Below are 14,612 nucleotides of genomic sequence, written 5' to 3' on the forward strand. Positions count from 1 at the left end.
CAGAGATTTTCCAACCTAGGGAGTTAAGATTGTTGTGAAGTCAAGTTCATTCAGACTTTACTTTATTACAGTATTTCTGAGGTAAGCTGTGTGATTATATATGTATACAATCTGTATACTCAATCAAGCTATTGTTTGTAGAAACACATATCAGATTTATTATATTTGGATTCCATACACACCCCTTAATGTTTTATACCAAATTTATAATGAAAAATATGCTGGATAATACATTGCCATGTTTTTTTCAATTTAAGTATCTCTGCAATTTATGCCACAGATAAAGATGGATGTATTTAACTGAAATGTGTCCCTCGTATCTGAGCTCGGTTAGCATTTGTCAAAACAAACATATTGTTTCTGAGATCAACACCTTACATCTACGTGTGCCATAAATGTGTGGTGAAAAGTTTATGCACTTCAGGATTCAATTAAATCTGAAGTTGATTCAGATCAAGTGTTAAATAACCAAGAAACACAACATAAAGCAACCCCAAGGTTTCAAGCTTTAACTACATGGAAAACCAGTGAAAAGTAACACTATTCTCCAGTACTTTGATGTTATACTGTAAGTGGCTGTATGCCATTTTTTTTTCAGAACCCAGCTATGAAGGGAGGTGTCATAAATCAGTGTAATCCTAGTGCTAATTCCTAGCCTAGACAAATGAGAGTTTCATCATGTAGGGGATCCTAGTGTAAAATCTTTGCTTAATAAAACGTATAGAATGACGTCAGAATGGTTTGAAGTTCAGGTCCAGCGCTGCTCGTCAACATGGTGCTGGTGGAAAGTTTGCTACTGCTGCTTCTAGCATCCACATGCATTAATACTCTGATGGATATACAGTGGTATGCAAAAGTTTGAGCACCTCTGATAATTTTCATGATTTTTCTTCATAAATCATTGGTTGTTTGGATCAGCAATTTCATTTAAATATATCATATAGTAGACAAACACAATAATATTTTAGAAGTGAAATGAAGTTTCTAGGATTTACAGAATATGTGCAATAGTTACTTAAACTAAATTTGGGCGCCCTTATCATTTTATTGATTTAAATAGCTTTAGCACTAATTATTGGAACACAAAATTTGTTTGGTAAGCTCACTAACCCTTGACCTACATACACAGGTCAATCCAATAATGAGAAAGGGTATTTAAGGTGGCCAGTTGCAAGTTTTTCTCCTCTTTGCATCTTCTCTGAAGAGTGGCAACATGGGAGCCTCAAAACAACTCTCAAATGACCTGAAAACAAAGATTGTTCCATCATAGGGGAAGGATACCAAAAGCTATCTCAGAGATTTCAGCTGTCAGTTTCCACTGTGAGGAATGTAGTGAGGAAATGGAAGACCACAGGCACAGTTCTGTTTAAGGCCCAAAGTGGCATGCCAGGGAAAATCTCAGACAAGCAAAGGCAAAGGATGGTGAGAACAGTCAGAGTCAACCCAAAGGTCCAAAGACCTACAACATCATTTTGCTGCAGATGGTGTCACTTTGCATTGTTCAAATATTCAGCGCACTTTGCACAAGGAGATGCTGTATGGGTGAGTGATGCAGAAGAAGCCCTTTCTGCGCACATGCCACAAACAGTGTCTCTTGAGATATGCTAAAGCACATTTGGACAAGCCAGCTTCATTTTGGAATAAGGTGCCGTGGACTGATGAAACAAAAATTGAGTTATTTGGACATAACAAGAGGCGGTATGCATGGCAGAAACAGAACACAGCATCCCAAGAAAAACACCTGCTACCCACAGTAAAATTTGGTGGGGGTTCTATCATGCTATGGGGCTGTGTGGCCAGTGCAGGTACTGGGAATCTTGTTAAAGTTGAGGGTCGCATGGATTCCAGTAAATATCAGCAGATTCTTGAGAACAATGTTCAAGAATCAGTCACAAAGTTGAAGTTGCGCCAGGGCTGGATATTTCAACAAGACAATGGCCCTAAACACTGCTCAAAATCTACTAAGGCATTCATGCAGAGAAACAAGTACAACGTTCTGGAGTGGCCATCTCAGTCCCCAGACCTGAATATTATTGAAAATCTATGGTGTCACTTAAAGCAGGCCATCCATGCTCGGAAACCACCAAACCTGACTGAACTGGAGATGTTTTGTAAGGAAGAGTGGTCCAAAATACCTTCAACCAGAATCCAAAGTCTCATTGGAAGCTATAGGAAACATTTAGAGGCTGTTATTTCTGCAAAAGGAGGATCTACTAAATATTGATGTAATTTTTCTGTTGGGGTGCCCAAATTTATGCACCTGCCTAATTTCATTTAGGTAACCATTGCACACTTTCTGTAAATCCTATAAACTTCATTTGACTTCTCAAATATCATTGTGTTCTAAATTGCTGATCCAAACAACCAATGATTTATGAAGAAAAATCGTGAAAATTTTCAGGGGTGCCCAAACTTCTGCATACCACTGTATCAGAGAGCAACTTGGGGTTAGTGCCTCAAGGACATTTGGCATGCAGACTGTAGCAGATGGGGATCAAAACACCAACCTTCCAATTATTAGCAGACCTGCTCTACCTCCTGAGCCAAAGCCACCCATTTGAAATTGTTGTACCAAAAGTATATGAATATTGTTGAAGAGCACAAAGGAGTCTTATATGGAACTGTGAGTTTGCAGCTGGAAATCAAAGGGATAATGTTGAAATGTGAATGTGTATGCCTCACATGCCAGAAGACAAAGAGGAATTCTGGTGTTAAGTCGATGCAGTGGTAGAGTTATCTAGGTGTGCCTTAAAATGCACTCCTAGATAGACTGATAAACCCTGGGATAAATAGGATAAGTAGTTTTGTGTTACTTGTGTTGAAGTTGTTGTTTGTGTAGCTACTAAGGCTGGTAGGTCTAAATATCCCACCTGAAAGTTCTTTCACGTACAAGGACGAGGGGAGCAAGTAAATCAGTTCTCAGGGTGCAGAGACTGAGCAGGTCTTAAATACACCATTTATTCCCAAGAAGGAAGAAATTCAGAATTACAAACACAATTTTAAAAGGACCTTTATGCAATAAAAACATTTTCAGTATGCTAAAATCCCTGCCGACAGGAATAAATATACACTATGCAAAAAAAAAAAAAAATACCACTGTCTGGCCACGCTCGGGCAAATGTTTCTTATCTTTAAAACCAGGATAGAAATTCCTCTTCTGAGGGACAGACCACGCCAGCCAGAAAACCAAGGAGGAACCTCCTGTCTCAGCCCTGTTTCTTCCTAATGGGCGCGTCGCCACACAGCCCAGCTGCACTCCACACTTGGGCTCTTGATTACTGCAAACACGGCTGCCTCAGGGCACGCCCACACTTCAACAATTGCCTGCTATTGTCCGCCCAGTCAACAGTGGATTAAAATAATATCATGCAACAACACTAAAACATGCAACATAAATATCAGGGTAAAACCATGCAAATAAAATCAGTACTGTATGCACGAATATATTACAATCAAAACAACAAAAACCCTAAAACGAACACAAATTTCCACTGTGTGACATCTGCACTGTGTTCAATGCCCTGAACACAAACAAAAAGTAGGCTTTATTATAAAGCCACTCCTCCACTATTTACCTACCATATTTTTTGGACCATAAGGCGCACTGGATTATAAGGCGCACTGTTGATGAATGGGTCTGTTTATAAGGCGCATTCAGTGAAACAAAGCAGTCAGATAAGTCAAACTTATCCGCTGAATTCAAAGGCAATGTATGATGTAGTTACCTGTCAATATCTACAGGGGAGATTAAAATATTAATGAAAGTAAAGGGAGAGTTTGGCAAAACAGCTGAGTTACATGTAATAAATTGAGATATTTCCATAGATCTCAAAGTGTTGCTGAGCCTGTACCTGTTCAACTTGCCTGTTTTATGGACCATTGGTTTATATACAATGTGCATGTGCCAGAAACAAGCTGCTGCCCTTAGAACCTACAGCTCCAGTCACTTTTAATGGGGTACGACACGCTGTCAGGGGCAGAAATGACACTTTGTTATGAGACTGAAGTAAGTGCAGCTTTCAGTGGCAATATCTGACAGTGGCCACAAGGCAGCAATAATAAAAATGTTTGATGCACATATTGATTCACAGGTGAGGAGCTTTATGACAGAGCAGTGTGAGATTAAAAGAGTAAGATCATTTTAATTTGAAACCTTTTAATTTATGGCAAGGCATGAAGTGTTTGCCTTGCTTGTCCTGATGTAACTGCCACTTGTATATATGAATAGCTGATTGGGAATTAGAAAAAGAAGGGAGCCAAGACATGTGAAAACAGTCAGGACAATCAGGGGGAGAGGACATGAAAGAAAAAAAAAACCTTTAATGTAAAACAGGGAGTAATCAAAATAGACTAATAGACTAATATGAATGCTAACACTTAGGATTTAAAGATAAGGAAATGCAAATGGACCGAGGTGTAAACACCAGTGTTGGGACTAACGCGTTATTAAGTAACGCGTTACAGTAACTACGTTATTATTGTGGTAACGAGCACGGTGGCTAGTTATTATGCCAAAACCAGGAACGCGTTACTCGTTACTGGGATTTAGATAGGTTCGTTATTCGTTACTTTGTGTGGTGGCTATCGCGGAGCTTCCACAGATTCAATAACATTAGCAAGTGGTGGAAGCCAGCAGGTGGATGAAGGAAAAGGGAGGCAAGAGAAGAGACCCGAAGCGGCCGCTGGTCCGCGAGTGTCAGGTGAACTGAACTTCAGGTAAGAAGTTATGACCTGCAGTCCATCTGGGTCAGATATAAACCAAGTTTAGGTGGAGTTTATTTTCGTTATGCTGACTTTTTCGTACTGCGTGCTAGCTAGCATGACGGGGTTTCTATACAGCTGGGTGGGTGCTATGTTACTGATGTTGAACTTTATTTTGTTCATAAGGTTAAATATTAGAGTTGCCAACCGTCCCATAATCGTCTCGTATTCAGAGAAAATATTACGCGTTTCATATTGAGGTGAAAAGGAACAGTTTGTCCCGGACTTCAGCTACAATGAAAAAGACACAAAGCTGAAGTTATTCTGTGTTTACGCTGCACAGCTGCCTCTTCTTCTTTCATTCTCTCCCCCTCCCTCTCCTGTTGCTACTTCAATCATGAAACTGATCAATGATCAGCTGATCGGCTTTTCTCTCTTGTTTATTTATCACCCACTTTGCGCCAGAAAGAGGAAACCAGCGGATGTCGCGCTAAACAACAGCAGCACGTTTAAGCTTGATCAGCTGTTGTTAGAATTTATTTAATATTAATTTCTAGTATCAGCTGATGTTTGCTGGAGCCACAGCTGTAAAGCTGCTGGTCATGATACGGTTTGGATATGTGGTGAGAGGGAAACATGAAGATGAAACCAGGAGATGTCCTTACTGAATCATCAGAGCTGTGATGGAGAAACAGGTTTACCTTTTAGGTGACATGAATGAGTTGAAGGGAAGTTATAAACTGTTTCTGAGAGATAAATAACACCAGGATCCTTTTCTAAGTAGCTGACAGCTGGTAACTGTGCAGGGGCGGGTCTAGCAAAGTGTTGCCAGGGGGCAGGTAGGGCATTAAAAGGGAAAGGGGGGCACAAGGAAATACTTTCTTATTCTCATTTAAAATGTCTAGCTTTTAATAAATAATTATCTGAATCTTACAACAAATGATTGATAGACTGATACATATATACCATCAGAACAGTGAACATCACTGTCACAACAGTGTTTATTTTCATTCAAAGGCTTTATGATTTTTCCTATAATGGTGGGCCGGTCTCTAATCAAATTCTCCGGGCCAATTTTCTGTCCCAGTCCAGCCCTGTATGCAGCTCATCTGCAGTCTGGTGTTACCTACATCTTCCTATTCGGAAGGCAGAATTTCCGAGTTCTGAGTACAATCGAAAGCACCACGACTGCAGTTTTTGTGTTGGATGTAAAAAGCAGGCTAGGATAGAATCAGACGTGGGATTTCTCTCGTGGAAGTGTGCACATTATTTTTTCCTTTCTATTGGTAGGTGGCACAGTGCACTTGTGGCAAGTAAGCAAGCTAGAAGACTGGCAATCTTGCTGGATATCCAGTTACGAAAGCAACACATTAACAAGAGGATTCTGAGTAAAACCAAAGTTACTTTCCCTAGTAACTAGTTACTCTGAAAGTAACGAGTAACTTGAAGTAACTGAGTTACTTTTGATAGAAGTAACTAGTAATGTAACTAAGTTACTAATTTAAAGTAACTTACCCAACACTGGTAAACACAAAACAAGAGTGAAGGATCCGCAAACAGACACACAGGGATGTTGACTGCAACTCTAATGCCAATCAAAAACTCTTCACTAAAATAGCCAAAAACAGAAACCAGATTCAGCAATGCTACAATGCAATCAAATCAGTCAAACCATAGAACAATGAAAAAAATTAAAACAGGAATCCAAAATTTCAAACATTAGAACAGAAAAACTAAACAGAAAACTAAAACTTGAATATATTAATTAAGATATTAAAACAGGATAGAAGGAGCACTTTGAACCTTCACAGGTGATATTAAGATATACTGATAAACTGAATTTTACTGAAATATCAGAGAACAAAGGCTACCTAAGAAGATAGAGCACAGAGAATTATAGAAGATTAACAGAGGGTTATCTAATGGAATTTTTGAACTCAGCTGTTGAGAAAAACACCACCTTTGTGCAATCTGCATATTTTATAATAAGTGGTTTCATTGGCATACCTAATATTAGATATTATTTCGTCTTTCTATGTTTTATTTACATTTTTTCAGTGGTGGGGAACACTTTAGTGATGATTGTAATAATTTTGGATCGTATGTTGAGAAGTCCTAAATATATCACAGTTTTTAATCTTGCATTTACAGACCTGTTAAGTAGCTCTGCTTTGGTGCCAAAGGTTCTTGACATTTCTCTGTTTAACCATTATTATATCTCTTACAACATCTGCTTGACTTTCATGTTTTTCTGCTTTACTTTAATTTCAATGCAGGCTTTTAATCTGGTTGTATTGTCCTTTGACAGAGTCATGGCTATCATGTACCCGCTGCACTATCAAATGAGAGTGACCCAAAAGCTCATTTTGTCTTTGATTGCTTTTGGCCATCACTCTTACACTCGTTACAGTTGGCCTTCTCACCAGACTTTCCTTCTGTCAGTCTGTGATTATTCAGAGCTACTATTGTGATCATGGTCCTATGTATCGTCTTGGCTGCAATGATGCTACCCCTAATTATATAATTGCGTTTTTGGCAATAGTTCTTGTTCTTGGGTTTCCACTGGCATTTATCGTGGGAAGTTACTGCTGTATCGGTTATTCTTTGTCAAATATTTCTACATTTAGGGAAAGAGTGAAAGCTTTTAAAGCCTGCACAGGTCACCTTTCATTAGTGGCAATTTATTTCCTTCCTATTATATTTGTGTATGTTTTTTGGCCTGTAATACATCCAAATGCAAGGATCATAAACCTTTCTATGACCAGTATCATGCCTCCCATGTTAAACCCAATAATCTATGTTCTTCAGACACAGGAGATCAAAGAATCATTGAGAAGATTGTTGAAAGCTAGAGCGCAGGCTAAATTGGAAGTGTTTAGACTTAAACCTTTGTAGTTCCCGATTTCTATTCTTTCATTCTATTTTTTTTTTCTTTTTAAGTTAAATATGTAGGCGAAGTATTTCATACACAGTATTGCAGTCTTTTATGCATCAAGATTTCATTTGGAACAATAAACAATATAACTACTTTATTCACCGAAAAGCAAAATGATCTAAAACGTTAGTGTGAGAATAAAAATTGACAAAAGACAACAACAGCCAAAAACTGTAATAATGGACATTTATTCTTGCAAGGAAGCAAAAGCACCAAATACAAGGTTTCATATTAGATTTTGTCAATTCCACCCTCCTTTGCCTTAAAACTCTCACAAAATAAAAATTTCTTTCTACGGGCTTCTCACAGGTACAGTTATAAGTGTGTGTACTGTAGTGAGTAGATATTGAGTAGATAATTGAGTAGTATAATGAGATCACGAGTAGACATTTTTTTGCAACTTGGGTGTACTTCCAGGCACCGAATGTACTGAGTTTATCCTTGACTATAATGTAGCTCACGCTAGTTAGAACATTGTATAACATTTGTTTTTACCCATCAGTTAAGCACAAAAATCTAAAATGTAACTAACTAAATAAATAAATAAAATAAAAAATTTGGGACTGTATAAAACTGATGATATAAAATGGGAAACTTCCCCTGAGTGTAAATACAAATGAAAATCCAAAAAGTTTAATGTTCTTTGGCTATATTTTTGTGGGTGTTCTATATCATATAAATGCTTCAAATTCAGTTTTCAAAGTCATAGCATTCAATTCCCTATATTTATTTATTTATTTTTTAAATAAAACATTCAAACACTCACACACACCCTCATACATCATACTTCTGACATTCAAGAAGTATGAAGTTTAATGTTGGTATCGGCACGACACAATTCTTGCTGGCTGCCTCTCAAAATGTTTGTGAAATGATTTGTTTTCTTTCTGACTTTATGGATATTGGGTATTTGTTATGGAAACAAACATGATTAAGCAAGTAAGTCTGTGTGAGAGGATTTGAGAATTATTTTCATCATACTAAAATAATTATAAAAAACATACTTGAGGATATGTCATCTTATTTACTCCTTAAAATTGTACATTTTCAAACTGGCTTACGTGTGCATACGTGTGCATATATATATATACTTGCAATTTTAAGAAAAAGGATGCTATGGCTTAATCGCATATTGTAAATATCAAATTAACAGTGAATAATATATACCGGTTTTGGAGCAAAATATGTAGCCATAAAGAAAGAATCTTTTTCAAGAGAGGCCTTGCCAAATTGAGCATTTAGCAAGATGATGCCAAATCACATTCTACCAGTATTGTAACAGCATCGCTACAGAGAACTACAAGTCCAGTTATTAAATGCTCCTTAACTAATTAAAACATTTGGTACAGTATAAAATGTAAGATATGACAAAAGAAGCCCTGAACTCAAATCCATTTTTGAAATTTCTGAAAAAATAAATAAATAAATAAATAAATAAATAAATAAATAAATAAATAATATATATATATATATATATATATATATATATATATATATATATATATATATATATATATATATATATATATATATATACATATATATATATATATGGGAATTTCTGTTGTCTTCTTATTATTAGTAGTTATTGGTTTGAATAATCAGGTCACTGAACTGAATTTAATGTACATTTTACACACCATGCAAATATTGTGGGAAAAACAGGCTGCAGAATACACTCATGGGATCATGCCTGAAGATAAACATTGAGGGGATCTGCAAACAGTTAAAGCATGCAAGAGCTTCATCATCTGGTGTACTGCATGTGCATAACAAAACCCAGTCAGCCAGTGCTGCCACCTGTCTCATCAGCACTTGGGCAATATAAGCTTGGCAGAAATCTTACAATGGACTTTTTTAACTCTGCACTTGGGAAAAATATCACTTTTTTTCGTCCTGCATTTTTCATTATAAGTGGATTTATTGGCATTCCTAATATAAAATATTATTATGCCTTTCTGTTTTTTGTTTATATTATTTCTGTCCTGGCAAACACAGCTGTCATGGCCACAATATATTTGGATCACAATCTAAGAACACCGAAATATATTGCAGTTTTCAATCTTGCATTGGTTGATCTATTAGGTAACTCTGCCATGGTGCCAAAGGTTCTCGATATCTTTTTGTTTAATCACCCCCACATTTCCTATAATGACTGCTTGACATTTCTGTTTTTCTGCTATATATTCCTTTCATTGCAAGCTCTAAATCTGGTTGCACTGTCATATGACAGAGTTATGGCGATTGTTTACCCACTGCATTATCAACTGAAGGTGACTCACAAGCTCATGTTCTGTTTAATTGCCTCTTTCTGGGTATCGGCCATTACCTTTATACTAATTGCAATTGGCCTTCTTACAAGGCTTTCCTTCTGTGAATCAGTTGTTATTAAAAGCTATTTCTGTGACCATGGTCAGATGTACCGACTTGCATGCAATGATTATACACCCAGCTATGTAATTGCTAAGATTTTGCCAGCTCTTATTCTTTGGCTTCCTCTTACAATTGTTTTGTTGAGTTATTTGTGTATCTGCTATGCTTTAGCTAAAGTAGCCACAGTTCGAGAAAGAACGAAGGGCTTTAAAACCTGTACAGCTCATCTTTCATTAGTGGCAATCTATTTCCTTCCAATATTAATCACATTTACTCAAGGTGCAAACATAGAGCCAAATGCCAGAATCATAAACCTGTCTCTGACCTCAGTCTTTCCTCCAATGCTGAACCCTATCATATATGTTCTTCAGACACGAGAAATCAAAGAATCTCTGAGAAAGTTGTTAAGAATCATAAAACATTACAAAATTAGAAAGGTCAAATGAAAAAAGTGTAAACTTCCTTTTTTTCATTTTAGTCTTTTGAGTTAGTGTTTTTATTATTTAAGGAATGACTATGAAATTAAAAAAGGCTCATATGTTGCAGTACTTTGAAACAGAACAGAAGTGGTACATTCAATATTCACAGTGCAAATTGTGGTTGATTTTAAAACACATCACCTAGCAAAGAGGTAGATTTTTTTTTTTTTTTTGAGGATTTGGAAGGTATGTTTCTGTGCATCACATATCTCTGTCTTCAAAAATGTTGTATTTGTGTTTTGCCCTATAATAGAAGAAAATGACAATACATATGTTGCAAATAATCAGGGATACATCATATTTCCATTTTAAAAGGAGTGTTTTCAAATTCAGTTCCTGTGCATCAAGTTATGTTAATGTCTCCTGTCAAGGACAACTTGAACTCTTCTGAATTTAATGATGAGCAATTTTTTGTGTACTTGACATTATCTTTTTGAGCCTATATAGTTTTTGAATTTCGGACTTTGCTTAATATTGTGTGAACGCAATATTAGCGTGGGCCTTGAGCCAGCTGTATACCTCTAATACTTTATTAGGGCCAGCATAGAGAAACAGGCAGCTACACATCACTCATTCACAACTATGGCCAGTTTATACAGACAGTTTATACACATACACACAGTTTATACAGTGCTAGTTACTTTTAAATGTACGAAAAAAAAAAAAAACCCTGGAAAGAACTCATGCACATAGAAACCCCACATTGAAAGGTCCCATCTGAGGCTCAAACCATCACCTGGTGACAGTGTCAGTGACGACTTTGGTCAAATGTAGGAGTTGCTTTTTAAAAATGTAACTGCAGTATATATTTATTGTTTGAAATATATTTATTGTTGTTCAAACAGGTATGCATAAAAGCACTTTTTTCTGTGTTACACTTTGTTGTTGTACTTTGTTCTGTCAGCTGTCCTTAAAATTGTAACTGTAAAAATACACTGCCTGTTTTATTGTCTGCTCTGAGAATGTCAGTACATTTTTGTTTCTTTGTCTTCCAGCTTGTAAATAATTATGTATGTTCATCAAAAAGTTAATAGTGATTAGAAGATTTTTGATCAATTTTATAGCCAGGATTGATCAGGTGACCCTAGGCCGTTCCTTCGTTGTGCTGCAAAAGGCCTTAGCAACTGGGGGCCTTCTCATGATGCACTGAATGTTATTCTTCACTCACCTCTCCTACTCTGTACACCACCCATATCATTTATTATGATTAATTTCTGGCTCCTCTACACAGTATGTATTTTGTAGTCTCTCTCTCCCCTCAACACTAACTGGTCGCACAAATGGCTGCCCCTCCCTGAGCCTGGAGGTTTCTGCCCGTTAAAAAGGAGTTTTTCCTTACCACTGGTGCTGAGTGCTTGTTCACAGGGGCTCGTCTGATTCTTGGGGCTTCTCTGTCTTAATGTATAGTATACAGTATTAATAATAATAATAATAATAATAATAATGGATTGCATTTATATAGCACTTCTCGAGACTCTCAAAGCACTTTACAATTCCACTATCAGAATCAGAATCAGAAAGGGTTTATTGCCAAATGTTGAGCAGGTTTACAACATTAGGAAATTGCTGCAGTACTTAGTGCAAAACATACTGTCAGATAACGCTTAAATAAACATTAAAAATAAAAATTAAAAGTGCTAAGTAGATAGATATATACATGAGTGCAGGTGGTGATCAGTGCCAAACACGGAATGATGCAGTAAACACAGTGTAGGGTCATGTGTTAGTGGTGGGAACAGTCATATGGTTATTGTTCATGGGTCCAACAGCAGAGGGGAAGAAACTGTTCTTATGGCGAGAGGTTCTAGTGTGAATGGATCGGAGCCTCCTGCCTGAAGGGAGCAGGTCAAACAGACTGTGTCCAGGGTGAGAAGGGTCAGCTGTGATCCGAGCTGCACGCCCCAGTGTCCTGGAGGTGTATAGGTCCTGCAGAGATGGGAGTCTGCAGCCAATCACCTTCTCAGAAGAGCGCACAACACGCTGCAGTCTCTGTTTGTCCCTGATAGTTGCTCCAGCGTACCACACGGTGATGGAGGAGGTGAGGATGGACTCGATGATTGCAGTGTAGAATTGCATCATCGTCCGTGTTGGCAGGTTGAATTTCTTCAGCTGCCTCAGGAAGTACATCCTCTGCTGGCCTTTCTTTATGACAGAGGTGATGGTGGGCTCCCACTTCAGGTCCTGGATGATGGTGGTACCCAGGAAGCGGAATGAATCCACAGAGGTGATGAGGGTGTCAGTTAGGATGATGGGAGGGAGTGGGGCTGTGTGCTTCCTGAAGTCCACAATAATCTCCACTGTCTTCTGGGCATTCAGCACCAGGTTGTTGTGGCTGCACCAGGACACCAGACGTTCAACCTCCCTCCTGTAGGCATACTCATCCCCGTCCGAGATGAGTCCAATAACGGTGGTGTCATCTGCAAACTTGATTAGCTTGACAGACTGGTGGGTGGAGGTGCAGCAGTTAGTATACAGGGAGAAGAGCAGAGGAGAAAGAACACAGCCCTGAGGGGAGCCGGTGCTGATGGTCTGGGAGTCCGAGACCTTCTTTCCCAGCCTCACATGCTGCTTCCTGTCCGTCAGGAAGTCAGTGATCCACCGGCAGATGGGATCAGGCACATTCATCTGGGAAAGCTTGCCTTGGAGATGGTCTGGAAGGATGGTGTTGAAGGCAGAGCTGAAGTCCACAAACAGGATCCTGGCGTAGGTTCCTGGGGAGTCCAGATGCTGCAGGATGAAGTGTAGAGCCATGTTGATGGCGTCGTCTACAGACCTGTTGGCTCTGTATGCAAACTGCAGGAGGTCCAGGAGGGGGGCTGTGAGGGTCTTGAGGTAGGAGAGAACCAGGCGCTCAAATGACTTCATGACCACAGATGTCAGAGCCACAGGTCTATAGTCATTTAGTCCAGTGATCCTTGGTTTCTTGGGGACAGGGATTATGGTAGAGGACTTGAAGCAGGCAGGCACATGACATGCCTGCAGTGAGGAGTTGAAAATGCCAGAAAACACTGGGGCCAGCTCGTTTGCACAGTGTCTGAGGGTGGCAGGAGACACACCGTCTAGGCCAGGAGCTTTTCGAGCATTCAGACTCTTAAACTGCTTCCTCACATCTGCTTCATGAATATGAAGGGTTGTAGTGGGAGAAGGTGGTGTGAAATGGAAGTATGGAAGATTGTGTCGATAGGGTTGGTTCGGCAAAGTTTGTTACTAAACTGAACTTGTTGAAGGGCTATTGGCAAGCTCCTCTAACAACACGTATTGCCGACATCTCTGTTGGCCCTGATTTTGCACATCCTTTCAAATTAGAGGTAGATACCAGTGCCAACGAAGCAGGTGCTTGGGTGCTAACAATGAAAGTCAAGGTCAAATGGTTAGCCAACCTAGGTATTCATGTCCCCCAATGCCTGGTATATTGTTATGAAGTGAAGAAAATCCATAAAAATTCCTGGATAATATAGTGTTCACTGATATTCACATTTGGTATGACGTTGACTGTGACCCAGTTTTCATCACAATGAAATCAGCTCAAGCTTTTATTGGTATCTACCATTACACAAAATGAAATCTTGCTCCATGCTAGACTACTAACAAACAGACAGAAAAACAAATAAACGGAACCAATTAAATACTCCCTCCTTCCAGGGGAGAACTAACAACGCTGTCAATGTGCATATGACGTAAACAGCAATTTACAAGGTCCAGTCGGGGGCATTAAACTTAAGACAGAACACCTGTAGGGTGGCTGTAGCTCAGGTGGCAGAGCAGGTCAGCCACTAATCAGAAGGTCGGTGGTTCGATCCCAGGCTGCACCCTGGCTGCATGCCAAATATCCTTGGGCAAGATACTAACCCCATGTTTGCCTACTGGTGGTGGTCGGAGGGCCCGGTGGTGCCTGTGTCCGGCAGCCTCCCCTCTGTCAGTGGCTACAATGTAGCTTGCCATCGCCAGTGTGTGAATGTGTGTGTGAATGGGTGGATGACTGAATGTAGTGTAAAGCGCTTTGGGGTCCTATGGACTAGAAAAGCGCTATACAAATGCAGGCCATTTACCTGGTGAACAACTGCAAGAAACATCTTACAACTGTGTTTGCCCGCAGCAAACACAGATGTTCATCCATTTTTATC

The 14,612-nt window shown here is 38.9% G+C and overlaps 1 protein-coding gene and 1 pseudogene across 1 annotated transcript; both read left to right on the forward strand.

Moving 5' to 3' along the window:
- The first annotated feature begins 6,623 nt into the window (after window positions 1-6,623).
- On the forward strand, window positions 6,624-7,553 carry LOC113030942 (olfactory receptor 1468-like; annotated as a pseudogene).
- A 1,930-nt stretch (window positions 7,554-9,483) lies between these two features.
- LOC113030944 (olfactory receptor 1E16-like) lies at window positions 9,484-11,156 on the forward strand. Its single transcript, XM_026182747.2, has one exon. It carries the CDS (start codon window positions 9,484-9,486, stop codon window positions 10,453-10,455), a length of 972 nt encoding a protein of 323 aa, XP_026038532.1. The 3' UTR covers window positions 10,456-11,156.
- The last annotated feature ends 3,456 nt before the right edge of the window (window positions 11,157-14,612 follow it).

This window comes from Astatotilapia calliptera, chromosome 10 (genome assembly GCF_964374335.1).
Source record: "Astatotilapia calliptera chromosome 10, fAstCal68.1, whole genome shotgun sequence".
NCBI classification, from domain to species: domain Eukaryota; kingdom Metazoa; phylum Chordata; class Actinopteri; order Cichliformes; family Cichlidae; genus Astatotilapia; species Astatotilapia calliptera.